The sequence below is a fragment of the Crinia signifera genome, chromosome 1 (assembly GCF_055691185.1).
Source record: "Crinia signifera chromosome 1, ASM5569118v1, whole genome shotgun sequence".
NCBI classification, from domain to species: domain Eukaryota; kingdom Metazoa; phylum Chordata; class Amphibia; order Anura; family Myobatrachidae; genus Crinia; species Crinia signifera.
The window spans coordinates 46,887,025-46,914,258 of record NC_139217.1 but is presented as its reverse complement, the minus strand read 5'-3'; the positions used below and the strand labels follow the sequence as shown (position 1 = coordinate 46,914,258).

General features: G+C 45.7%; 1 protein-coding gene across 9 annotated transcripts in view; it reads left to right on the top strand.

Moving 5' to 3' along the window:
• Window positions 1-27,234, top strand: part of CTBP1 (C-terminal binding protein 1) — a 392,310-nt gene that overhangs the window by 277,345 nt on the left and 87,731 nt on the right. Inside the window, exons 1-2 of one of the 9 annotated variants that reach the window (XM_083148433.1) lie at window positions 24,486-24,637; window positions 25,838-26,203. The exons of 4 other annotated variants lie outside the window; for them this stretch is intronic. In XM_083148433.1, the coding sequence (XP_083004559.1) occupies window positions 26,164-26,203 (40 nt within the window). In that variant the 5' untranslated portion in view covers window positions 24,486-24,637; window positions 25,838-26,163. Of the gene's footprint in view, window positions 1-17,055; window positions 17,151-24,450; window positions 24,638-24,665; window positions 25,196-25,225; window positions 26,204-27,234 lie in introns of those variants that run through there. 4 more of the 9 variants (XM_083148770.1, XM_083148511.1, XM_083148684.1 and 1 more) reach the window with 4 other exon arrangements.

Below are 27,234 nucleotides of genomic sequence, written 5' to 3'. Positions count from 1 at the left end.
GCACCTAAACTTTTGGCTCTGCCGCCCTGCAGCTTACTTCAGTACTATGATCGCTGATGCAGAGATGTTTATCACCCATGTCCGGGATCTGCAATGTTCTGTACTGTATGGGAGTTTTTCTATAATGTCGCAATGTATGAGGTGAACACAGGCCTCTGCACACATTTTTAAATACTCGCGTCTCCGGAGTCCTGCACTGGACCGCCAAAATGGCCACTGCTGTTAAATCGCGCACATACGTCATTTTTTTTCTTCTTCTGTTGTTCATATTGTTTATGTAGTTTGTAAGCTGCTACGGAACCCTGTAGTGCCATATAAATAAAGGATCACAGTAATAACGTCCAGTGACCGGACAGGAACGCCCCCCATACACTGTACCGTTTATAACCTGACCCATATACATCAGTAGCAATGCGAATTAGTCGCCCGGTACATTATACAATGCTCCAGCTGATTGGACAGTGCGAGAACGCATAGCATTACTTCTGTAGTAAGACTTTGATAAATATTACGCTGAAGTTACCATGAAGATTCATTTGCCAGATGCTATAATAAGCTCATTCATGGTTCTTTACAATCCTTTCCTAATTGCTTTGTTGTAATTGGTTTACTTTAGTACACGGAGCTCTTCTGATTAATTAACTAATTAAGGTATCTTTCTAAACACGCACATTCTGGAAGCATTTCCATCCTGGCCCAGACTAGTATAGATCATACTTGCCTGCTTTTGAAAAACTAGTTTCAGGGAGATTATAGTTGGTAATAGAATTTTTCACAGCGCCCCATTGAGGGGGCGTGTCATGCTCCACTCAAAGGGCGTGTCTAGTTCCATATATGGAGAGATTGTGAATGTGGCACCTAGAAGCGTGGGTGTGTACTGCTACATCTGACAGGAATGTTTTAAAATTACTTCTATCCAAATGTAGATGAGCCCCAAAGCAGTTAGTAAGAGATACTATACTTGGTAAAGTGCTGGGAAATGGTGCTGATGATTCAATGTAAATGTATCTTTATCTCATTCCTTTTCCCCAAAAAATATAACAGTGTAATGTGGGCTAGGTGACATGAGGGAGATGGCTAGACTAATGAGGGAGAGAGGGAGATTGCTGTTATGTCAGGGAGTCTCCTGCAGAATGGAGGAGGGGAGGTAACTATGATGTAACAGTACAATGTGTGCTAGGTGAAATGAGGGAGATTGCTAGACTAATGAGGGAGAGAGGGGGATTGCTGCTATTTCAGGGTGTCTCCTGCAGAATGCAGATGGGGAGGTAACTATGATGTAACAGTGTAATGTGGGCTAGGTGACATGAGGGAGATTGCTAGACTAATGAGGGAGAGTGGGAGATTGCTCCTATTTCAGGGAGTCTCCTGCAGAATGCAAGAGGGTAGGCAACTATGGTATAGGGTACATCCATTAGTTGGATACAATGGGCAGAACATGTCCCGTGACAATACATGTAATGTTATATAGAAGCAAATTAATAATAAAAATACTTTGCTATTTACATAAAGCATTTTTTTTACCACTGGCGAAAACTTTTATTACTGGTTTTAAATTTTTTTTTTTTTAAATCTGCCTTTAACCCTTACCTCTCCAGGCTAGGATCACTGGGCTGCCTCAGAGAGTCGTACTGCCGGGTTCTGCATTTTAGAAGATTCCCCTAAAGACCCTAGTGTGAACCGCTTCCCATATCCTATATCCTAATCCTCAAAATGAAAAGGAAAAGATGTGTTTCATAGGCAGAAAATTCATGTTCTCTTCCATTTAAGTAATCCAATTATATTTCTGTTTTCTTGAGGGAATTCATGTTTAAATGTCCAAATGTAGTAACGAGTCTTCAGGTAGAGCCTACTTCACCGCTTTAGCTTGGCAAGAGCCTGGTAGTTCTTTACACGGGAAAACCAAATACTGTATGCGGCGCCAGTGTTAAATGCACCCTTCTGGAGGTGCCAAAGGTAGCTCCAGGATGCTAGGGATGGGCAGAACTTGTGCTGCAACACCCAGCCCACCACTGTAAAATGCAAATCGCCTTATCATGAAGTTGTAACTCCGCCCACTGCTCCTCTGTTTGGCTCAGCGCCCGGCCAATATGTGAGGCCACCAGTGGCAGTTGCAGAGAAAGGGTCACCGCACCATTCAAAATTCATAAAGGGTAGCCACACCAACTGCCACACATCACCGACTCACAGGCAGTTGGTGTGGCTTCCCTATTTGAATGTTAATCTGTACTGCAGCACCGCCACTGGGGGACACCCACTGTAAAACAGGAAACCTCTATGACAGGGGTGGCCCAACGGTACACTTTTTCCAAACCCCCTAGCTGTTGCACAGCTGTAGTCCATTACTAACTGTCACATGACCCAGATCACCTAGCTGGTGCACAGCCAGGGCCGTTTCTAAAGGCGGACACGCCGTGCAGCAGCCCGGGGCGCCGCACGGCTTGTCCGCCTCTGTGTAACAGCCAGGGCGCCCTGCAGCTCCCCCAATGCCGCCGCCGCAGCCTCCTCCCCCCTCCTCCCCGGCGTCCATATCCACACACAAGCAGCGGTTGAGAGGGAAGAGACAGGGAGGGGAACGCATCGCGCGTCTCTCCTTCTTCCTCGCTCACACTGTCACTGGGCTCAGCTGTCAGCCTATCAGAGCTCGCGGGCTGGCAGCCAATAAGGAGCCAGCCCGCGAGGTATGAATGGCTGACTGCTCAGGTACCCAGTGAAGGGGAAGGACAGCGGCGCAATGTGCTCTGCTCCCCTCCCAAGGAAGCAACAGCAGCAGCAGAGGCAGACTCGGCAGGGGCGATGGGAGCAGGGGACACCCAGAGTGAGTTTGGCACTGTGGGGGCATATCTGTGTGGTGCTGTGGGGGCATTTTTGTCACTGTGGGGGCATATGTGTGGCACTGTGGGGGCATAAATGTGGCACTGTGGGGGCATGTGCGGCACTGTGGGGGCATATATTTGTGGCGCTGTGGGGGCATATCTGGCACTGTGGGGGCATCTGTGTGGCACTGTGGGGGTATATATTTGTGGCACTGTGGGGGCATATGTGGCACTGTGGGGGCATATTAGTAAATGGCATCAGTTGTGTGTCAGCGGCATGTGGGGCATAATGTGTAATGGGCATCACAGTGTGGGGTCTAATGGGCATCACGGTGTGCGACATAATGTGTAATTGTCGTCACGGTGTGCGACATAATGTGTAATTGTCATCACGGTGTGCGACATAATGTATAATTGTCATCACGGTGTGCGGTGTAATATGTAATTGTCATCACAGTGTGCGGCGTAATGTGTAATTGTCATCACGGATAAATAGTGTTTTAATGATTTAAGTAGCCTGTCATTGTTTGGCCTTGATCTGTGAGGCGTACTAGGTCACTGTGTGGCCTTCAGCCGGCCAACTTAAGTGCGGGAGGACAATGACAATTCCTGCGGTAACCAATGTCTGGTCATGCAGGATGCAAAAGTGTGATGTAAGGTAATTGTTTTCCTGCGAGACCACGCCCTTATATTAGGCCACACCCTTTTTTAAATTAAGCCACACTCCCTATTTCGGCGCGCGCCTTAGGCGCACACAATTTCTTTGATACCATATTATGTATTTGTTCGGGGGGGGGGGGGGGGGGCATTTTTATTTCTTCGCCCTGGGAGCTAAATTGTCTAGCAACGGCCCAGTGCACAGCTGTAGTCATTACTAACTGTCACATGACCCCCATCACCTAGCTGGTGCACAGCTGTAGTCATTACTAACGGTCACATTCGCCAGACTCCCTAGCTGGTGCACAGCTGAAGTCATTACTAACTGTCACATGACCCAGATCACCTAGCTGGTGCACAGCTGTAGTCATTACTAACTGTCACATTTTTATACATGCTGCATTCATTCCTACTATAGATCCCCAGGTGGCCTTATATACATGGACTGTTGGTAGACCTTGAGGAAAGGTTTGGCCACCCCTGGTCTACAACATTCTGGGAGTTGGTAAGTATGTTTAAACGTATCTACATCTATTATAACTTCTATCTCCTACAGATTTGGTCTTGTGGTCTGATCAGATTGCTCACCTGTGCTATGGCCATACTTTTTTCCAGCTTCTCATCATGTCCTCTTACTGGGTGGATCACTGCATTCAAAAACAGTTGTTGGCTTGAACGAGCCCTCTGTCAGAAACAGCCTTTTGCATTTATTTGTCCCTGGAACCCTGCTCTAAATTTCAGCTGTACCCAAGGAATAGCTTTGCACTGAGAGATATGTATATAAAGCTTATTGGTTGCTATGGGCAACGGCACTTTGTCTCCCTGAATCAGCGTCTATGTATAATTTATCTAGCACAGTCTTTAAAATCACAGTTAGAAGTGGGTTAGTTGCTACGGGCAACGTCTCCACTTTATTGAAGGATTGACGTATTTATTTTCTAGAGTTGATGCATGTTCATTAACGAGCACAAACCATTAGCGAGAATGATCAGACAAAGGTAATAATGAGTGTTGCTTATATGATTGGCGCCTTTACGTTCTCCCCAATCCCTTTGGACCCACCATCATGTGACCCTTTAGTGATACACCTACTTAGGTTGGCATAAAAAAGACCTGTACATAAGCTATAGCCTGATCTATCCCACCAGAGGGAATGACTTCTGGTTCCCAGACAAATCCCTGGATCCTCGCAGCACCTGTAATACCAGTAGCACTGTGTATTCTGCTTTCCAATGATGTTCCTTTATTGCATGCTAAACATTACATACTTTAAAGTAGCACCGGCGGTACAGCGGACCTTTCAAGAGGAAGGCTTTGAATTGGAGTTGTAGGTTAAATATCTGTGTGTAAGCATGCCGGCGGTATCCTGCTAGGATTACACCCTGGAGGGGGATGTAAGAGACTGAAGAATCCACTTAAGCAAATAATGGCTCTGTCGATATGAATACCTTTTAGCTCCGTACTGCAGATTCTCTCTCTAGCCATAAATTGTATATTCTAGCTGTGATTTGCTGGCTTTTATCTATAACCTTGCTTCCATTGTTGCTGTCTCACTAATGGGTTGACATGGACTGGCCTGTTTCCATTTCCTGACTGTGAGCTAATGAAACAAGGAGAAGCAATGTGCATGTATTTGCAATACAGAAACGGTGCAATGTAAGTATAAACACGTGTTCAGTGGAAGCAGCCGCTTTCTGGGTGGAGTCCGTATATTTTTGGGACAGCCTATGATGTACACTGCAATGTGCATTGGCATACATACAGTATACCCAGGCCTTAGTGATGTCACTAGTGACTTGCACACTGTCCTGGATTCCTGGAGCTTGAAAGGGGAGGGGATTCATCCCATAGTGGGTGTGGTTTGGTCAGGGGTGTCGCTTATTTTGTCCAATGGGCATGGAAGGCATTTTATGTATAATGTACATTCTTTGATGTAACCAGATGAATCTCTACCTTTTTGATGACACACTGATGCAATTCAGTACAAACAGAATGATCAAAGGCGTCCATGAGAGCCTCTGATATTCAGGACTCTTGTTAACGCATGTGTGTAAAGCTGCCTACCCACCATTCTCTGATCTAGGAGTCACGGCTGGGGGCGTGGCCACATCTCCATGTGGGTGTGGCTAAAAATCACCTCCGACACCTAGAAATCAAACAATGTTCCAAACAAAATGCCTATTAATAACCAAGAGCTGATACAGGGGGATCAGTTATCACAGTTTAGAGAGGGAGAGATAAATTGTCGAGAGATAAAGTACCGGCCATTCAGCTCCTGTCATTTTTCAAACACGGCCTGTAAAATGGAACTAAAGGCCCCCATGCACTAGTACGATATGGCCCTTTCTAAAACAATTCCGACCCATCAGGCCGATAAATTGTGTGAAAAGTGCCACATCGTACGTAAATGGACCGCATTCGATGTACCATATTCAACCCCTCTTGAATTTGGGGGTTATTTTGGTTGGCTCGGTAAGGTAAGCAGTGTAAATTTGCTGCTTATCCAGCGGTTAACCGCCTGCTGGGCGAATACACGCCCCCCTGCTGCTGACCGCATACACGCCCCCTGCTGCTGACCGCATACACGCCCCCTGCTGCTGACCGCATACACGCCCCCCTGCTGCTGACCGCATACACGTCCCTGCTGCTGACCGCATACGCGCCCCCTGCTCCTGACCGCATATACACCCCCTGCTGCTGACCGCATACACGGTCCCTGCTGCTGACCGCATACACGCCCCCCTGCTGCTGACCGCATACACGCCCCCCTGCTGCTGACCGCATACACGTCCCCTGCTGCTGACCGCATACACGCCCCCCTGCTGCTGACCGCATACACGCCCCCTGCTGCTGACCGCATACACGCCCCCTGCTGCTGACCGCATACGCGCCCCCTGCTGCTGACCGCATACGCGCCCCCTGCTGCTGACCGCATACGCGCCCCCTGCTGCTGACCGCATACACGCCCCCTGCTGCTGACCGCATACACGCCCCCTGCTGCTGACCGCATACACGCTCCCTGCTGCTGACCGCATACACGCCCCCTGCTGCTGACCGCATACACGCCCCCTGCTGCTGACCGCATACGCGCTCTGCAAACTGATGTAAACGCTGACACAGCCGGTCCCTGCTGACCAGCAAATGATTTTACCCCGGGTCTGAACTTACTGTCATGTGACCACAGCGTTCACATGGGGGCCAATGCCAGCCCCCTGTCCGCCTTCTTCCCGTCCCCCTCTGTGCGAACGCCTCGGCGACTGTGGAAGTCGTATATCCACCTATACGCATGCGCAGAGCCGCACCATCAGTTCCCGGCCTGAATTAGACTCTTTAAGAGCCAACCTGAATCACCCCCTTTATCTCCCTCCCAGCTTCTATACATTGCCCCAATATTATTTACAGCTACAAAGCTTGTCCCCCTGTCCCAGCTGGGCCTCATTCCCGCAACGGCCTCTGCGCACACTTTATATTTTGTGCTCCTAATTTGCATATTACTAATTTACCAAATCGCCCGGGGGGAACTCGGTGTTTTTCTAGAGCCGCTTTACTGAATCAATCCGTTGTATTCCTACTTCTGAGCAGTGCTCAGACGCTACTGCTTAGTAAAGTTATAAAAATAAACTCAGCCTTACGGGTTTCTCCTCCCCCCCCCCCTCCTTTAAGTAAACCGCGCTCCTGCCAAGTCATCATTATTGCAGAGTCATTAGAGAAGCAGAGCTTTGTTCAGTCCCTCTGACAGTCCATAATCCTCCATCCTCTAGTCTGTTGTTTGCACCATCCCCGGCTTCCTATAGAATCCGCGGTGGTTACATTGCAGCGTTCCGGGTATAATGGCACTTATGGCGCGCTCGGTCTGCAAACATGATTGTAACCTGGAGCGATCTGTGGAAAATATGAGGCCGTTCCTTCCCCTGAGATGTAAACCGTCAGGCTGCTAGCTGAGCGCTGGCTCTTCCTGCACAGGATTTATTAGTGTGTGTATATACACACTCACACACACACATCTTCATGTAAGTGCACACAGCTGCCCCCCGTACCCACGCACCCATTGCCCAGGCGCCGAGAACATGCTGTTCTGCTACCTACAATCAGTCTCAGGAGGCCGCTGACATTTCCATTGACGTTTGCCCTCGGGCGAATGTATGTGACGGTGCCTGCTGTCAAACCATTTTCCGGCAAATGGATCAATTAGTTGGAAGCACTGATGGGATGTCCTAATCTCCAGCCCGCTCAGCGGAGAGATGTCAGATATAATGTATTTCACACTGCGAGGCCCAAACAGTTGACATTGATTATTTACAAAGGCTTCTTCTCCTTTCGCTTTCTTTCTCCGAGATTCCGCCTTATAAATTGCTTTTATCGGGTTGTTTCGGACACCCGGATTCCAGATGAGTTTATAGGTTTCTTTAGCTTACTTCAGTGGCGGATTCAGGGGAGGGGCACCCGGGCACGTGCCCCCTGTCATTTATTTTGTAGCTGAGGACCAGGGCTTTCCAACGAGCCCAGCCCCGTGTGTCTAGCCCCCTGGGAACCGGAGATATCGCCTGGCAAAGTTGTAACGCTTTTCCCCATAGGATAATACGGGACCCATCAATTCCGACCCCCACCATGTTCCGATGGCTGCCAGTTCCCCCCCTGGCATCACAGAAGCTGGGCCTTCAATATGGTACCAGGCTGGTCCATATCGGTCAATCGGTTCCAGAGATATTGCATGTAAACCGATTTTTGTTATATTTGAGATGTAATTTCATGGCTGTTCATGTTCTTTGAGGGCAGATTACTCTGGAACCAAACGTTCCAGTTTCACTGGACCAAAATCATTTAAAGCCCACTCAAATGTTCTTCAATATGATACTTGTCTCATGTAAATTGGTCAGTTGGTTAAATGAGATAACTGGTTAAAGAGGGGGAGGGGTGGTTTTCTCTCATCCTCACACCAGAAAATGCAGGGACTAGGCTGGTGTAAAAGGGGCCAACCCGGGAATGCATTTTCTGGTGTGAAAGGGGTATTATTTCAAATAGCCGGGACCTGCAGTGCTCTGAATACAGCCAGGCTCTGCAACTGTCAATGGCTATCACTTCTGCCTGGCAGCGGCTGTCCCCATTTACCACGAGCATCTATTCCCAATTGGCAATGAGCATGTAATCCCACATGGCAACGAGCATTTAACCTCTGGCAATGAGCATGAAACCTTGGCAATGAGCATGTAGATAATCAGCACTTATGTAGCATAATTTTTAATAGGCATTATGGTGTTTGGCATAATACACAATGGACATAATGGCGTGTAACTTAACGTGTAATGGACATTATGGTGTAAATGTTTAATGCGCGCCTTTGGTGGACAATGTCCCTGTTTATGAAGCGTATTGTGAATTTTGGCTTAATCTGTGTGGCATTATGTGAATTCTGGCTCAATCCGTGTGGCATTATGTGAATTTTGGCTCAATCCATGTGGCATTATGTGAATTTTGGCTCAATCCATGTGGCATTATGTGAATTTTGGCTCAATCCATGTGACATTATGTGAATTTTGGCTCAATCCATGTGACATTATGTGAATTTTGGCTCAATCCGTGTGGCATTATGTGAATTTTGGCTCAATCCATGTGGCATTATGTGAATTTTGGCTCAATCCATGTGGCATTATGTGAATTTTGGCTCAATCCATGTGGCATTATGTGAATTTTGGCTCAATCCATGTGACATTATGTGAATTTTGGCTCAATCCATGTGGCATTATGTGAATTTTGTCTCAATCCGTGTGGCATTATGTGAATTTTGGCTCATTCCATTTAGCATCATGTGTAAGGGGCAAGTAAAATGGGGTCTAGTATTTTGTTGCATAATGTGTAGAAGTTGTATATGGTGTTTGTACACTACACTCAAGGACACGCCCCCTGTTGAGTGACCACACCCCCTTTTCCAGAGTGTGCCTTGGGCGTGCGCACAACTACATCCTTCACTTTTGTCGCCATGGTGGGCCTGCGTACTTTAAATGCCAGGGCCTATTTTTAATCCCATTCCCACCCTCTCTCTGACACTCTCTTAGCATGTACACTGGCATATCATGGTGCCCCCCCTGTCATTTTATCCTGGATCCGCCCCTGGCTTCCTTGGTTGGTGTTCCTATCTGGGGCACCGTCTCTCAGCCCTAAGCTGTGATGTAAGGAGCGGAGCATTATACAGAGGCTGCAGTGAGTGGGGTATAGAGGAGTTTCCGTGTAACTGCCACCAATATTTCCCGGACAGCTGCTGATGACACCTTGAGATTCCAGCCCCAGAGACCAATGTAATAAGGAGGTAATTCTGGTTTGTCTGGTCCTTGGCGTGTTCGCAACCGGGGACCGATGTTTTAGTACTACACATGTGTATCTTCGGAGACTTGCATAGCCTCTGTGGCACTCGCACAGGGTGGGGCAGTACACGTTGGCATGCAAACGCCCTGCGTTTCCTGGGCGTACCTACAAGGCTTTCTAAAACGCAAAAAAGTGCTACTTAGAGAGCCAACTAGAATGACCTCCTAAATCCCTGACAGTGTTATTTATTTGATACGCGACACTTGAAGATCTGGGTGTGTTTTGTTCCACGCTAAGTTTTGTTGTGCCCCATACTGTATGTACAGAGTGTCGCACACAGATATACAAGCGTTGTGTATTACATTAATTCGCAAAGTCTCCTGGTGTGTTACAATGGTATCGCTTTTTTGGGGAACAAAGGCGCCTACGCATGACGAGTCACTTGCACCATTCGTATAATGTCACACGTGGCTTATTGAGGCTAGTTGTATGAGGACACAGCTGTGCAAAGCAGAATCTACAGCAATTAGTAAGTAAAGACAATTTTCAATTGAAAAAAAAAAATATTAGAGGCCTTGGGGTCAAATAAGTTGTCATTGCCGACCTCGCAGCTCACACCCTCAGCAGCCTGAACTCGTACATCAAGCAGACAAACAGTTTGTTTCCATAATCCCAGAATATCACAAATATTCCCACCTCAGTGGAACCAAAAGTTATTACACACCCAAATAGCACCAATTCCGGTCTGTTTAACCAATGTCACAATGGATATTGTGATGTGGCCACTACTCTGGGTAGGCGGCTGCACAGGAGAGGTAGCCTACCAGGAATATTCCCAGTAAGGTATATGACTAATAGTAGCTAGAGTGACTGACATCTATGAAGTCACAGCAGCTCATATTGCTGCTGTTCAATGTTGTCGTGAGAGGTTTTGTTTTTTTACATACACGAGATTCCATCAGGGCATATAGAATACTTTGACTTCTCAACAGGGCAACAGGGAATATTAGTGAAACACTGTACAATGTGTTTTGGTTTCATGGTTCATATTGGATAAGGAGTGGGCATTTAAGTTTAAGGGGGGTATTCAATCTGTGCCGATATTTCCCAGCCTCGAAAGGTGTCAGATCTGACTTTTTTTTAAGTCAGATCGGTTTTGTCGGAAACGTCTGTGGATTGTCAAATTCACGGACGGTTTTCCACAATCCGTGGCTGTTTTCGCCGACTGATGGACTTTCCGAAACTTGACAGCCGAAACATTGTATTCCAACTGTCGAATTACAGACGGATCAGGCGAAAACGGCCCGGGATTCCAACTGTCAGACTCACATATTGAATAGCCCGACAGTAAAAAGGTTGACGTGCATTAGATAGACATGGTCAAAAGGTTGACATGAGTTTTTTCATATTTTTTGGGTGTCTATGTCGACATAAGTGTGCTGCGCTCGCCATGCTTCGGGCACGATGCCTTACTGTGTTCGACACACTATTATATTCTCACTCTATTCCCACTGGGATGGTAAAGTACGAACAAGTCAATTTTAAAATATTGTGACAAACCCATGACGACCTTTTTAACCATGTTGATCTTTTGACCATCTCGATCTAATACATGTCTACCTTTTTAATGTGTTATTATTATTTATTACTAGTTACTTATATAGCGCATACATATTCTGCAGAGAATATTTCAACACTCACATCAGTCCCTGCCGCAGAGGAGTTTACAATCTACGTGTGTATACACACACACACACACACACACAAACACACATTCTAGGGTTCAACCACCCAATATAGTCTTAGATTGTGGAAGGAAACTGGAGTACCCGGAGGAAACCCACGCGAGCACGGAGAGAATATACAAACTCCGCACAGTTAGCGGATGGTGGGAAATTTCCTCAGTGCTTTGAGGCAGTAATGCTAACCATTACACCATCCGTGTTACGATGTATCCACTAGGGATACATGGAAGCACAGGCGGCTGGGAGTGGAGTGGGTTCGGAGGCAGGCGGGCGGCCAGGAGTGGAGTGGGTTCGGAGGTGCACGATACCTCCGGACGCGTGCACCTCCTCCTCAGCAGCCAGAGAAGAGGCAGTCGGGTGGTCACGGGAGAAGAGGCGGGGGGGGCGGGCGGACGGACAGGAGAAGGGGCGTGCAGGCGGCCAGGAGAAAGGGTGGCAGCAGAGTGGGAGTTGTGACAGCACGCTGCGCAGGCCGCACACCGGGGTCGGGAACAGCCGGGCAGCGTCTGAACGAGTACTCAGACGCTGAATCCTGAAATCCAAGGATTGGATACTCCCGGGATTGGAATCCCAGACTTTTTGGGGCCAAATCCCGGGATCCCGCCGATTCCGATCCCGGGATTGGCCACCCTAGTCCACCTTGTGACTGTTGACCAATAGACCGCATACCATAACAATGGAGTACAGATCTGAAGAACATGTAAGTTACGATTCAGTAAAATGCTTGTTCTAGCCAAGAGAGGAACTTCTCCACCCTCCGCCGGACATAGAACCGACCAGTGTTTTTTTTTTTTTTTTTCGTTTTCTTTTTTCATTATTAATAAGGTGGAATAAACTGTCCCAGTGTTCTAGCCGCGCAGTACAGACCATTCCTGTACCCTTTAGTTGCTGAGCTTCTACTGAGTCACTCTTTCTGTTACTCATGTTTGTCCTGTGTCTGGTGCGCAGATTACAATGACATTTTTCCCCTGTTAATTATTGAGAAAAGGTCTTTTTCTTGTTGTAGTGGTTTAAAGGTGATTTATAAACCGGTTTCTTGCATCCGGAAATGTACATGCTGCTTGGAACTTTCTGTTTTTAACATAATTATTGAGCACTGTAATTACCATTTTGCGTTTGTATACATTTTACAGTAATTGGCTGCTGTACAGGGAGCCATCTTTATGGTACCTCATTCACAAGCAGTCTTTTTTTTTTATTTTTAGACCTGTATATTTTTTTTCTCAATGTCTTAATGTACACAGCAGTGAATGGGTGTTAGAAGTGGTGGAAGGGGTAGTCAAACACTTCAAAAATGCTAGATTCTCCCATTCCAAGTGCTTCTAAGCTGGGAGCAGTGACACTGTGATGAGCAGAGAGGCTTTGGAATGTTCTCCATGTAACCCAACCCCCTCCTCCGGTACTTCTGACATCATGTGACCAACAAGGAGCTTCCTGGCTAATTGGCTCATTTTAATTTGTGTCTTGAGTCGCAGAAGAGCAGTGTGCTTGTGCGTGTTTTTTTTATATTTATAGTTTTATTTTTTAGCAACTGCAGATCTTAATAATAATAATAATAATAATAATAATAGGCAGGGGACTTAAAATTTAAAAAGCAGGACAGTGTAAGAGATAAATCCCTCTGGTGGCTGGGGAAGGCTGGCAGAGGGTCTAGAAATGCAAAACCATTTATTTCCAACAATGATTTTCTCTGTAAAGTTTTAAAAAGTAAGGATTATTTATTTAAAGCAAATACATGAGAAGAGGGGCGTGGATCGTATTGTTGACACCACTTAGGTCGACAGTCATTAGGTTGACACCGTTGTGTCGACAGGTGGGAAGGTTGACAGGTGTCTAGGTCGACATGGGACAAGGTAGACATGGTTTTAGGTCGACATAGTGTTAGGTCGACACGGGTTAGGTCAACAGGTCGGAAGGTCGACATGTTTTTTTTACACAGTCGACATTGACACACTTGGAAGTCAACTCGCTACGCCCGCAATGCTTAGAGCACGGTGCCTCGCTGCGCTCGGCACACTATTTTATTCTCCCACCACTCCCTAGTGGATGGTAGGGCATGAAATACCGCCTGTCGGCACATGTCAGCTCAAAAAAACAGTAAAAGAAACATGTCGACCTTCCGACCTGTTGACCTAACCTGTGTCGACCTAACGATGTGTCGACCTAAAACCATGTCGACCTTGTCCCATGTTGACCTTGACACCTGTCGACCTTCACCCATGTCGACCTAAACACCTGTCACCCTTGCCACCTGTCGACTCAATGGTGTCGACCGAATGACTGTCGACCTAAGTGGTGTCGACAATACGATCGTCTCCCGAGAAGAGGTGCCTAAAGTACGTACATCGATGTAACATTCCTATTCAAAGAGCCAGGTTTAATTCCTGAACTTTATACAGTGAAACAAAAACATTCTTATAATTGCTGTATCTTCAGTAGCAGCGATGGCCTTCTCATGAGTGTAGGGCTGGGTGCTTGAGGTCCCCAGTTCATATACAGAAGTATGAGATAGTACCACTAGGTGGCACGTTACTGTTTGTGTCTTTTTAGGTGATTGTGTATTAAATCATTGAAGTGTTTTATTAAACTGCTCAGCATCGTTAAATGAGTTGTCCTTGGCAGGTGCCAACTCTGCTGTTAGTGGCAGTTAGGAGGGGAGAGTGTACAGTACCTCTCATCCAGGCCATCGCATTGTGTGTAATGGTGCCCATACACATGTGAGATATTGCATGCGATCCATGCGAATTCAATAAATCGCTATGACCTATTGCATGCCATCGCATGTGTCACCCGACATGATGCCCGGTGCGCCGGTCGAATATCTTGTCGCCAGATATTATGTGCTGCACTTAATATCTATCACATTGCATGTACGATCGCATTTGGTTTTTAACCATGTGCGATCGCTCACAATCTGATCTGCAGCGGCAGGAGGGCTGGTGGGTGGCTGTGTAGCAGAGGGGGTGGCAGGATTTGTTGGTGGGCAGCCGTAGTCGGTGGCAGAACTGGAAGACAAAAAAAAAAAACATTTAAAAAGACTGGGCTGCCCTCTGATTGGCCGAGAGAGCTCTCTCAACTAATCAGCGTCTACCCAAATGCGAGGCCTCTGATTGTTTTTTTTTTTCAAATTCTGCCACCAGCCCTCCTACCACCCGCTTCGCCCACCAGCCCAGCTTCCAGCACCCGATGTGTCATCGTAAGTGGCATGAGACATCGGGTGCGGGATAAAAGCACTCTGATCGCACAAGTGTATGGGCACCATCAGTTTGTGCGTGTACATGCGGTAGGGAATATTTATTCGCAGCTGCACTGGGGCACGGACTGATGTGAATTGGCAGATATTCTCTGTGCAGTGCTATAGAGTACATGTGTGAGATATTAATAATTGGTAATAATAAATAATGGAGGTGAAAGCTATTGCGCAGAAGAATCGCACACAGTAGATATTGAACCTAATACATGATCAGAGTGTTCCAATAACAAAAGTTCTTTGAATTTCTTTGGAGCATCCTGGAATATTCATGATTTTATCCACCAGCCACTGTGTATACTGTGTATACTCGGTGTAGGATGGTGCAAAGCTGCCCAAGGAATCCAGGCAAGCGTGAAAACATGCTTCTGTTCCCAAAGTTTTCGGTCAGAGGGGGGTGTTAGTGACTTTCTGATCTGCACATCTCGGGTGTATAAGGGGAGCTGGTACAATGACCTAATCAGGGGATGATAGAGGGGGCGGCTGGCTGTTCATATGAAGAGTTGTATTGTCTGCTTTCAGTCTCCTCTTGGGAATATCAGATCTGTCCCTTTTGCTTTGCAGATGGCGATGGAGAATCGGTCTGAGAATGCACCAAACGGTCACCTTTTTAGGTCAGAAGGTTACTGGGTCACCATTTGTTCAGGGACAAACCTGGAAATTTATACACTGGCTTTTTCGTTGGCCCTTTGTGAATGTTCAGGCCGGGATAATAAAGGATTTTCTGGAGAAAGGTTTTTCGTTTTTGTAGAGAATTGTTTGGTAGTTGCACAGGATTGGTGGCGTTTTCATTCTCCAATGCGATTGGCCGAACACGTATAATAATCGAGACATTGGACTTAAGAATGCCCTGAAATAGAAATGTTACACAGATAGCGGATTAAAAATAAATAAATAAATACGCCAACAGATGTGTTCTTGTACATTTAATGGGTACATGTTTCACCTTCTGCTGAATATTTCCCCAGCATTCCTTGCACCAGTAGCTGTGATGAGAGATGTAGTGCTATTTGTTACTTGTGTACTGTATGGTACTGTATTGTCTTACTCTTATTGTTTGCCCTCTGTGGGTCATCGCTGACCTCCGTAAATAAAGATTTACCGTACATTGGGCCAGATGTATTAAGCCTATCGAAGAGATAAACTGGAGATAAAGTGAAAGGAGATAACGCACCAGCCAATCAGCTGTGTTTGAAATATGACAGTTGGGAGTTGATTGGCTGGTGCGTTATCTCCTTCCACTTTATCTCCAGTTTATCTCTTCGCCCGGCTTAATACATCTGCCCCATTCTGAGATTCCGTCCATCGATTCACATCCTTGCAATTAGTCCGTGTGAAATGTCTACCATGCTGTATAAGGTTACATTAGAAGCGCACAGCGTAGGTGACCACATCTGGATCTATATGCAGCAACAAATGATTGTGTGAAATAAGGTGTGATATTCCCATGGGTTGGGATCATTGGGTCTACAGCATGATGGTCGACAGTCATTAAGTCAACACCATTAGCTCGACATGGGAAAAGGTCGACATGGTTATAGGTCGAAAGGTCATTCGTTCGACAGGTCATTAGTTTGACAATGTGTAGTTCGACAGTCAAAAGGCCGACATGGGGTTTTTCACTTTTTTTTTACCTAAATGTCAACACAGTCGACATGGACACAGTTTAAAGTGCACCGCATTGCTCGCTATGCATCGGGTACACTATCTTATTCTCCCACCACGCCCTAGTGGATGGTAAGGCATGAAATACTGCCTGTCGGCTAAAAAAAAGTGAAAAACCCCATGTCGACCTTTTTGACTGTCGAACTGATGACCTGTCGAACTAACGACCTATCGAACTAATGACCTATCGACCTAGAAGCATGTTGACCGTTTCCCATGTCGACCTAGACCCATGTCGACCATTTCACATGTCGACCATCATGCTGTAGACCAAATTCCCATTCCCAAACTGTGACGATTAACACTGTGATCCAGGCCCATTCCAGCTAGCGTAGGTGAAAACATCACCGTACTGTCAGACTGGTTAATGATTGAATGTGCTGCAGTTATTGTGACCACGAAGGCCACACGTGAGCCAATTCTGTGTCGTCTCCTGGAGTGGCCGGTGACGTGCTGATGGTGCACTGCTTACAGAGGTAGGGTCAATATCTGTAAGGTCTTCTTATGTGACGTCTGGGCTGGCAGGAAGCAGTTTGCAGATGTCGCAGCAGGTGGCAGAAGAGGGGTATTGAGGGAGTGGGTAGCATTAGTTTCTGCCCCAGTACAGCTTATCGCTCGTTATGTTTGGGGAGCACGAGGAACAGACAACTTCATTTTAAAGCTACTGCAGTATCATTCTATGGGACAGATGTACTAAGCCTTGAAAAGCGGAGAGAGGTAATGTACCAACCGGCAAGCTCATAACAGTCACTTTTCAAACACAGCCTGTAGCGTGGTAGTTAGGAGCTGGCTGGTACTTTATCTCTCTGCACTTTATCACTCTTCAAGGCTTAGGACATATGCGTCTGTGTGTGAAAAGTGGCAGTAGGATATTCCCAGTGATATTATATCAGTGTGAAGTCTGCAGATAAGGATAGAAAGACCTGAGCAAGCGATATCTTGCTGGTTGAAAGTGTAGACATGCAGCGGTTGCGGGCACATTATTATCTATTAGAATCTACTTTGCACTTTAACCCAATTTCATTTCCTAATATGGTCATTGGTACAAGGTGATTTTCCTTGTTTCCAACATGTGCTCACAGTCTAGCAAGTACTGGGACCACGGTAATGGGTGTTTGTTTAGATAAGAGTGTGCACCTTCCTCCTCTTCTGTACAGCTACTGGTGGGGAGCTGTACTGGGAGCTGTGCACTGTGCACCGGTCCCCGCCCTGTCCTCTGTATGTGTAATATTGTACTGGAGCTGTGCATCGGTCCTTGCCCTGTCCTCTGTATGTGTAATATTGTATAGAAAGATGTGCATCGGTCCCCGCCATGTCCTCTGTATGTGTAATATTGTACTGGGAGCTGTGCACCGGACCCCGCCCTCTCCTCTGTATGTGTAATATTGTACTGGGAGCTGTGCATCGGTCCCCGCCCTGTCCTCTGTATGTGTAATATTGTACTGGGAGCTGTGCACCGGACCCCGCCCTGTCCTCTGTATGTGTAATATTGTATTGGGAGCTTTGCATCGGTCCCCGCCCTGTCCTCTGTATGTGTAATATTTTACTGGGAGCTTTGCGCCGGACCCGCCCTCTCCTCTGTATGTGTAATATTGTATAGAGAGCTTTGCATCGGTCCCCGCCCTGTACTCTGTATGTGTAATATTGTACTGGGAGCTGTGCACCGGTCCCTGTCCTCTGTATGTGTAATATTGTAGTGAGAGCTGTGCACCGGTAATCTTTATGCGTACTGGGAGCTGTGCATCAATCTCTGCCCTGACCTCTGTATGTGTAATATTGTACTGGGAACTGATCACTGGACCCTGCCCTGTCCCTAGTGGATGGTAAGGCCTTAAATCATAGTTACCTCCCCTCCTGCATTCTGCAGGAGACTCCCTGAAATAGCAGCAATCTCCCTCTCTCCCTCATTAGTCTAGCAATCTCCCTCATGTCACCTAGCCCACATTACACTGTTACATTTTGGGGGAAAAATGGAATGAGAGATAGATACAATTATATTGAATTATCAGCACCATTTCCCATCACTTTACCAAGTGTAGTAGCTCTTACTATCTGCTTTGGGGCTCATCTACATTTGGATATCAGTCATTTTACAAGATCATTCTCTGATGTAGCAGTACACACCCACGCTTCTAGGTGCCACGTGCACAATCTCTTTTCACAATCTCTCCATATATGGAACTAGACACGCTCTTTGGGTGGAGCATGACACGCCCCCTAAATGGGGCGCTTTGCAAAATTCTATTACTAACTATAATTTCCCTGAAACTAGTTTTCAAAAGTAGGCAAGTATGCCTTAAATATTGCCTGTCAGCCCAGCCATTGTCGACCAAATGCTTGTGTCGACCTGCCAACCCTGTCCACCTTAGACAGGTCGCCCGTATAGGGGTCCAGCATCCCGCTGGTGTTGCGCTGAACATTCCTATTTCTGCTATGGGGTTTATAGCAGTAATGTGTGTTTTTTGACGTTTTTTCCTTACCATGCAAATCTTGTTTCAGATGCCTGAGCACCACAGCTAACGACCCCAGGGACCTCCTAACGCTGATAACCACTTTCTGCTGGAAGTTTATTAGAAAGAGCTGAAATATTTGTGGCTTTGTATTTTACAGTGTGGTGCAGCCTTTATCCTGGAGAACATAAGGACACTTCTCCAGAAGACTAAACTATCTTCAAAGTGAAACTTTATGGTGTTAAGTCTTGTCCTTGGCGGCCTCACAGGCCCCTTATTAAGCCCTATACACACAAAAGGATATTTCCAATGATATCTGTAATTTTGGCCCTTCTGTGGTGTATTATCGCTTAGTGCAGGCCTGGTTAACCTGTGTCTCTCAGCTGTTGTGAAACTACACTTCCCAGCATGCATTGCCACCGTTTTAACATTTTCTAATAGCAAAACTGTGGCAAGGCATGCAGGGACTTGTAGTTTTACAACAGCTGGAGGGCCACAGGTTGATCAGGCCTGGCTTAGTGTGTGCGTCGGTCGATAACTGCAAGTTCAGTGGGAGGCTGGGTGTCGTCACTTACAATAACGTTCAGTGTGTGTGTGTGCTGTATTGTTCGCCTGGGTGTTCAAGGGAAATCGTTGACCATATTGTTCATAAACGATATCTTCTTGTGTGCATGGGACTTTAGTCACATTCTCCTGCCAGGTGGCACAGTGGGTAGAATATGCGGTACCTTGCGGAGACTGTAAGCTGGCGAGCAGGGCCTTCCTACCTCTGTGTCTGTCTGTTATTACCCAGTTTTGTTCTATCATTGTTGTTTACATTTGTACAGTGCAATGGAATATGTTGCACTATATAAGAAAATGTTAATAATATTAGCAATGTTTACTGATGTGTTGGAAGGGGCGTGGTTTGTTTGTGATATGTTGACGCTATATTGCCGACACGTATTGCGAATTTCAATAGAATGTCAACAACTCTATTTTATTGCAAAATAAACCTAACCCGAACTGCGCCCCAACTCTGTAGCCTTACAATAATTGTATGTGTCAGTGTCGACATTTTTGAACATGTTGACATACTATCTGTTGAAATTTCAAGCATGTGGACAATCTGGATATTGATGCTTTTCTTGGAACCCTGCCGGTTCCCTTACCTGCTAGTTGTCAATGTTAATATGTTAATACCCCCCTCTCCCCACCTCACGGCATGTCCATTTAAATGGCAATAATGTAACATGCGGCGAATGTTCTTCTGACACTGATGCTGGGTACACAACAGATTTGGGCTCAATTCCGCCAAAATTCGAGGCAATTTCGACCAATTGTATGTAAAAAAAAAAAAAAACAGAATTGGGCATGTTTTCAATTCCATTCCGATCCAATGCTCGTCCCCGCTGGTCGTTCGGTAGCTTTGGAGATTTTACCTGCTGCAGTAAGGATTTGTCAATCTCCCTTCGACTGGGTACCGATTGTGTGCTCCAACAGGTCTTGTGACCATCGTACGATTTCAAGGAAATGGTCGCACGATCATGGTCGTTCTGGTCTGTACCCAGCCCTATTCTTGCCGATGGGGTTAACGAAATATGTGGCCGACGTACCAAGTGTGAATGCGCCAGGCTTGCCCTGTTACAGGAATTAGCGGGAGCGAATGGGAGAATCTATGAGATTGGCGATTACAGAGAAATAATCCTCTACTGATCTAGAGTGCTGATCAATGGGAGTAGGTGGGGAGGGTGGACTGACAAGTCCCTGTGATTACACAGCGTTAACTAGATCCGGGCGCTATTCGTGGTGCAGGAATTCCGATCGCACACTTGTTACGTCTCCGATGTCTTCATGTCATTTTTTTGTCATCTGAAGTCATTGACATTCCTGTTACAGTAGATCTACTTGGGGGGTGTTGGGGGCTGGTTGGGCAGGTTCTGTACACACTGTCTAAACGCTCTGCTGACAGAGTGACAGGGAGTGGGAGGGTGGGGCGGGACTGCAACAATGAAGGCAGAATGCTAATTTCTTATTTAAGTAAACATGTGCTCTTTAACCCCTGAATGATATTGTTGATGAAGTATATTTTACAGCTGTGGAGCACCTGTGGGGGTGGGGGGGATTTCTGTCCATCGCTGAAGCTCAGTGTGTCCTATTTCTCAGCCACTAGAGACAGTCACGGTAGGGAGCGCAGCCCGCCGCACTCTCCCACCTGTGCTGTCCCTGTGTTCCGCCTCGGGCATTGCTTGCATTTTGCACAAATTACACACAGATGTGGATAAGCATCAGGGACCACCTAGGCCTCAGTGCTGTAGATGGCAATAGACAAGTCGGCAGGATCTGCTTAAACATGATCCATGGCCACAGTCTGACGTCACAGAGATTGTAATCTGCCATTCAGCTGCTATACGTTGATGGCGTTATGTGGGCAGATGTATCAGCAGTATCAGTTTCTGCAATATTTATTAATTACCAGTTATTTATATAGCGAACACATATTCCACAGTGCCGTACACAGAATATTTGAACAGTCACTAAATTTCCCTGCTCCAGTGGAGCTTACAATCTATATTCCCTACCACATGCACACGCACACATTCTAGGGTTAATTAGGGAGCCAATTAGCCTACCAGTATATTTTGGATTGTACCTGGAGGAAACCCACGCAAGCACGGGGAGAATATACAAACTCCGCACAGTTAGAGCCATGGTGGGGATCGAACCCATGACCTCAGTGCTGTGAGGCAGTAATGCTACACCATCCGTGCTTCCATATGCCGGTTATGTTATAGTATGTCGACGGTGTCCAGGTCGACATTTTCTAGGTTGACCACGAATGGCCAACAGTCTCTAGGTCAACACCTGTAAATGGTTGACATACCTTAGGTCGATATTGACAGAATGTCGACACAACATGGTTGACGTGTTTTTTCACATTTTTTGGGGTGTCTATGCTGACATATATAATCACCAAATAAGTGTACCGTGTCCCCTCGCATGGCTCGTCACACTCGCCACTATTATAATCTAATTCTATGCCCACTTGGATGGTAAATTATGAACCAAGTCGGCCTACAAAAAAAAAACATGAAAAAATTGTGTCAACCTTTTCAGTTTCGACCATGTCAATGCCGACCTAGGATAGGTCGACCATTTAGAGGTGTCGACCCTAGGTCCTGCCGACCATTAGTGTTCGATCTAGACATTGATGACCGAGGGACCGGATACCTATACGCCTGTGGGTAAAAATGCATTTGCTGTGTGACTAGTTCAAAGTTGAATGAAATATTCTACAATTTTGTTCTGTTTGCTAAAGGGGTGGAGATCCTAGCAGGAAGCATTGTGGGCGGTGGTGGGGGTGGTTAAAGTGAAGATAGAAGGCCCGGATATAATATTCGTTCGCATTATGTAAAGGCGCATACACACTGGGCGCCTTTTGAACTGAAAGTCGCTCAAAACAGCAGGTTTGAGCGGCTTTCAGCTCAAAGCCGCCCAGTGTGTATGGCCCAGTGGTGAGCGGTGAACGCTGCTGCACGCTCCCGCAACATCGCCGGGAAAGCCGTTCATCTTCTGGTTATACCAACTTTAAACTTTTTTTTTATTTTCTTTCACTCTTTTTTTTGTTTAACTTTTGCGTTTATTTGTTTTAGCAACCGCTTAAATCTTTTTATATATATATTTTTTTCATTCTGTGAAATCTCTCCATCCATCATCTCTAAATAAAGCAGCGAATAGCGTAAAATGTCAGTTGGAAGTTGGGGATTTGTCATAAGAATCCGGTAACATTTGGGATCTGATATTAAGAGTCGTCTTAAGGACTAGGGGAAGCAATAGCTGCAGGCCTCCTGGGACAGGAAACTACAGTACAATGTGCTTTTACTAGTGAAAGAAGTTATTCATCGTCACTGACTTCCTGCACAAGATATTCTAGTCTCTAACCTCCTAATGTGGTAGGATTGGCAGGGGGGTGGTACGTACTATGTCAGCGTTGGAGGGGGGGATGTCCCCATGTTGCTCAGATCATGGCTTCAGCTTCCCACCCATGAGACGTAATTAGGCCTCATAGGCAACGGACATTATTTAGGCCTGATTGTTCCTTTTGATAGATGCCTATTGCATACAGTGTACTGCATTATTGGAGTCAGCTGACCACGCCAGCCAACGTATCTTGCAAAGAAGGAAGAGAACTCTTTGTTTCATGTTGCCACCCAACCTTTTTTTTCTTTCTCACTTTTGATTTTAAAAGGACTTGCTCTTGCTGGGGTGGAAGTGGGTTGTTATTCTTCATGCTGGCCCGACCGTCGGGATTCCGATGGTCAGTATACTGACATCGGAATCCTGACCTCCGGTACTCTGACAGGAAGAAAGCGCAAAGAAGTCCCTTGGGGGCTTGCTGTGCTCGCCACAGGTTCGATTCTCTATCTATGGGGATCGTGTACCGCCACAACTGTCGGGATTAAAACAGTCGGGATTCCGATGCCGGTATTCTGACCGCTGGAATCCCAACTGTGGGACATCATCCGGCACCCATTGAAATGCACATTGGCCCCTGGATTGCACCTTCTGGTCATTAGGGGGTTAAGGGGAAAAGCTATACAGCGTCCTACCACAAACATCCAATAGTTAAGGTGGCCATACACTGCTACGATGTATCGCAGCAGTGTATGGCCATCTGATCCCCCTTGAGCCGGCCAGGCCCTTCCCTGGCGGGCAGGAACGCGTGCGATACATTGCGTGCAGTCCTTCTGCATGTGACATATCGCATGCAACCCCGCTCTCTTCCGCTGGGAGGGGGGCCGTGTCTGATCACACGGGACCACACATCGGATCGGATGGCAACTTTTTCTCGGCCGATCTGTCGGAATCGGGTGAAAAGTGTCCAGATCGGACTAGTGTATGGTGGGGTCTTAACTACTTCTGTAAGCTTGCCTATAGATTGTGAGCTTGCGAGCAGGGCCCTTCTACTGTTTTGGCTGTCTGTGACTACCCAGTATGTTTTATTACTGTTCCCAAATATAAAGCGCTATATAACAAAATGATAATAAATGTCACTATTATGCGTGCTTGATTCTGCCTGAAACTACTTTAAAAAAGGTTTATTTTACAAAATGTGAAACTTTTTGTCCACGGATTGCAGCATTTGACCCAACTGCTGCGAAACTTCGGAATATCCTTTATTTTCTCTCTAGTAAAGGGTTAAAAATCCAGGAAGTAATGTTGTGCGGGAAGGCATACACGCGGCATGACCCGTGTATTTACACTGCGCGACTCACACCTATGGCAAGATGTAAACAGTGTCATGATTTGAATTGTAGATCTTTTCTAAATTAAAGCTAGTTAACGGTCAACATTATCCGTAACGTTGCTTTTATAAACATTATTTTTTGTGTTTGTTTCATCTTTATTATATATTTTTAATATGTATTTTTTGTTTTGTTTTCTTTCTCTTTTTTTTTTCCTCCCTCCCACGCTGCTTTCGCTTAGCATTCCTGCTGAGAAACCTAAAAATGTGCTTATGGCAGGAGAGCTCTCTCCTCCCCTCCTTGCCTGCCTCTCCCACTTGCTCAGACAGTCGCATTTGCACTGTGTATATGTGTGTGTGTGTGTTTCCCCCTGCATGTGTGCATTGCGCCTGTGTGTCTCTCTTACTTCTGGGAAAAATTGGCGGCCATATGCTTGGGATTAATTTTCCATATCTCACTCATTTTTAGAGAGGCCGGACACACACCTCAATGGGAAGTTCTCACTTGCTAAACAAGGGTTTGCCTCTAGGTAATGCTATTTAAACATTAAAACTAATATATACATTTTTTATTTATTTTTCATTTGATTTTTTGTTGTTGTTGTTGTTACTATTTTATATATCTATATATACATTTTATTTTTGCATTGTGTGTGATGTAGCTGTAAGTATTATTAGCTTTTCCAAATGCACATCCCATCCCCCCCGCCCTGCTCTCCCTGACTTGATTCCTTTCTGGCTTTGTGTGTATGAGCGAGAGTCAGTAAGCGAGAGAGAGCATTTTCCCCCTGCAGAATAAAATATTTATATATATCCCAACTAAGCTGATGGAGAATTATGCCATGCAATCGCACAGCGGCGGCTGGGAAACCACTGTCCCCTCTATCATTTTTTTTAATCTTTATTTTATGTTGTTTTTTTTGCACTTTTAGCATGAAAGAAATGCCTTAGTCTGTTTCTTATTCTTATTATTGTTCACGCTGGTTCAAATGGATTAGATTTAAATTTTAACTGTTCGCTGGTATTTCTGCCTGTGTTTCGGAGCCCGTAAAACTTGCCTTTGATTGCGATCTTAGCATCGATTGCAGGTAACGCTTGTCATTTTTGTTTAAAAAAAAAAAAAAACATCTTTATATTGTGCAGTTTTTGAACTTGTTTTGTTGTTTAATTGCTGTGATTGTAATCAGTCTGGGCGGGCTTTAACCCCTTTCTCTCTGGCGGAGCTTTACAGCTAAGTCGATGCAGCTGTCAACCGCTTTGATGCCTTCTGTCCAGTAGCGGAGGGGTTAAGTTTATTTTTTTCTGCTGCCCCTGACACATGTTGGTTTGGGAGGCGAGCAGGCAGATTTTTTGCAGGCAGAAAAGGGAACTGGCTTTCTCTGTCTCCTTCTCTCCCCCCTCCCCTCCCCTACCCCCCCACCCCTTGGCAGTACAACCACATTGAGTTGAGATCATAATCCCGGCAAAAAAAAAAAAAAAGGCTTGTGCGGCGATGGGATTTTTAAGAACTTTCCAAGAGCGGAAATAAAATCTGTTCTGGGCGAGATGAAAAATACTGCTAGGATCAGCAAAAAAATCTATAATACCCCAGGACTGCAGCAGCTGATGCCGGCAGAGTAAACGGCAGCGACATTTCCTGAATTCTTTCTCCAATGCTAAATTTTCCTACAGAATTTTCGATCCTTTTTTAATTTTTTTTTTCTTTTTGATTTTTTTTTTTTCCCTTCAAGATTTTTTACTGACCTACGATGGATATGGTTCATCCGCGCACCGGATCTTCACGTCCCGCAGTGATTTAAGATGAGCCTACGGTAGGATCCGGGGGGAACGTGTTGCTGTTACAAAGCAGGATATAAATATATATTTTTATTTTTGCTTTTTGTTTTTGGTCTTTTGTCACAAGAAAACACTTAGGGACGGTGATATCTGCTTGGGGGCCACTTGGACATCCACCGGATCTCTCTCTTTCTTTTTATTTTTTGAGCTGTAAAAGATTACCCGAGGTTTTGAAGTTTCTTCCGAAGGAAATAGCCTCTAGTGGCGTTAGGTGCTTAGAATGCACGCCTGGAACTTTTTCCCTTTGGCGGCTGAAAAATGTAAGTTACACTACAACCTACTATTCAAGGGACGTAATGCATTAACCCTTCTGTGGCTGGGCAATGTTTGGCGCACGTGGTGGCAAAGTCTGTTTTATGTATTTAAACCTGTAAGGGAGTAGTGATATTTTACGTACAGTGTTATGGGCGGCAAGCTTGATTTGACTGTTTTTTTAATCTATTGAGGGCGGCTTGTCTTCCGTGATTGAGTAATCGTACTTGGCTTCCCTAGTGACTGCATGTAAGACTTGATGATTGTGAATTTTCACCCTGCAACTAACCTGATTTGCATCTTGCTTTATTTTTTTCCATTGCTGGTCATTGTTTATTAAAATATTTATAAAAAAAAAAATTAAAAAATACTCATTTTCTTAAGGTGATAGTTGCTCTAGGCCTATACAAACGATAACATTCAGGGGAAAGTTTGACTAATGGCCTATACCTGCAGGAAATAGTGGGATAATTACGTTCTATTGTAGACGGAACCCTTTTTTTTTTTTGGGAACGTTGGGAATCCAGTGCATTCATTAGTGATTTTTGTTTTGTCCCAAGGCCACCACAATGGCCGATGCAAAAGACGAAAGCTTTCACACGGACAAAGCCTACCCATTATAAAGCGGTCCAGTACTCCTCTGCGTGTTCTATAGCAGTCTGTTGAATCTGGGTGTCAGACCAGTTCCATGTGTGATCCTGAAAACAAATAGGATTCGGTTTCCCAGAATGCCTAGTCTATGCTGTCAGTGTTGCATTGCCGATCCCTGTGTACAAATAGCTGCTCTTTACATTGTGAATGCATTCGAGGAACCTTTCTATACGCCGGTCTCATTTGCATAATGTGCAGATGACTTTTTTTTTTTCTGTCGTGTTAGTCAGCCGTTCAGCAGGAAGAATGCTTTGTTACACGATTACTGTGTTCATCTGTTATATTTGCATCGAGTACACTGTCCCTATTGACACTGCTTGCCTATGCTACATTTTCTTAATGGGGTCTGTCCACGGTTTCTGAGCAACAGCGTACGGCAGTATGTGTG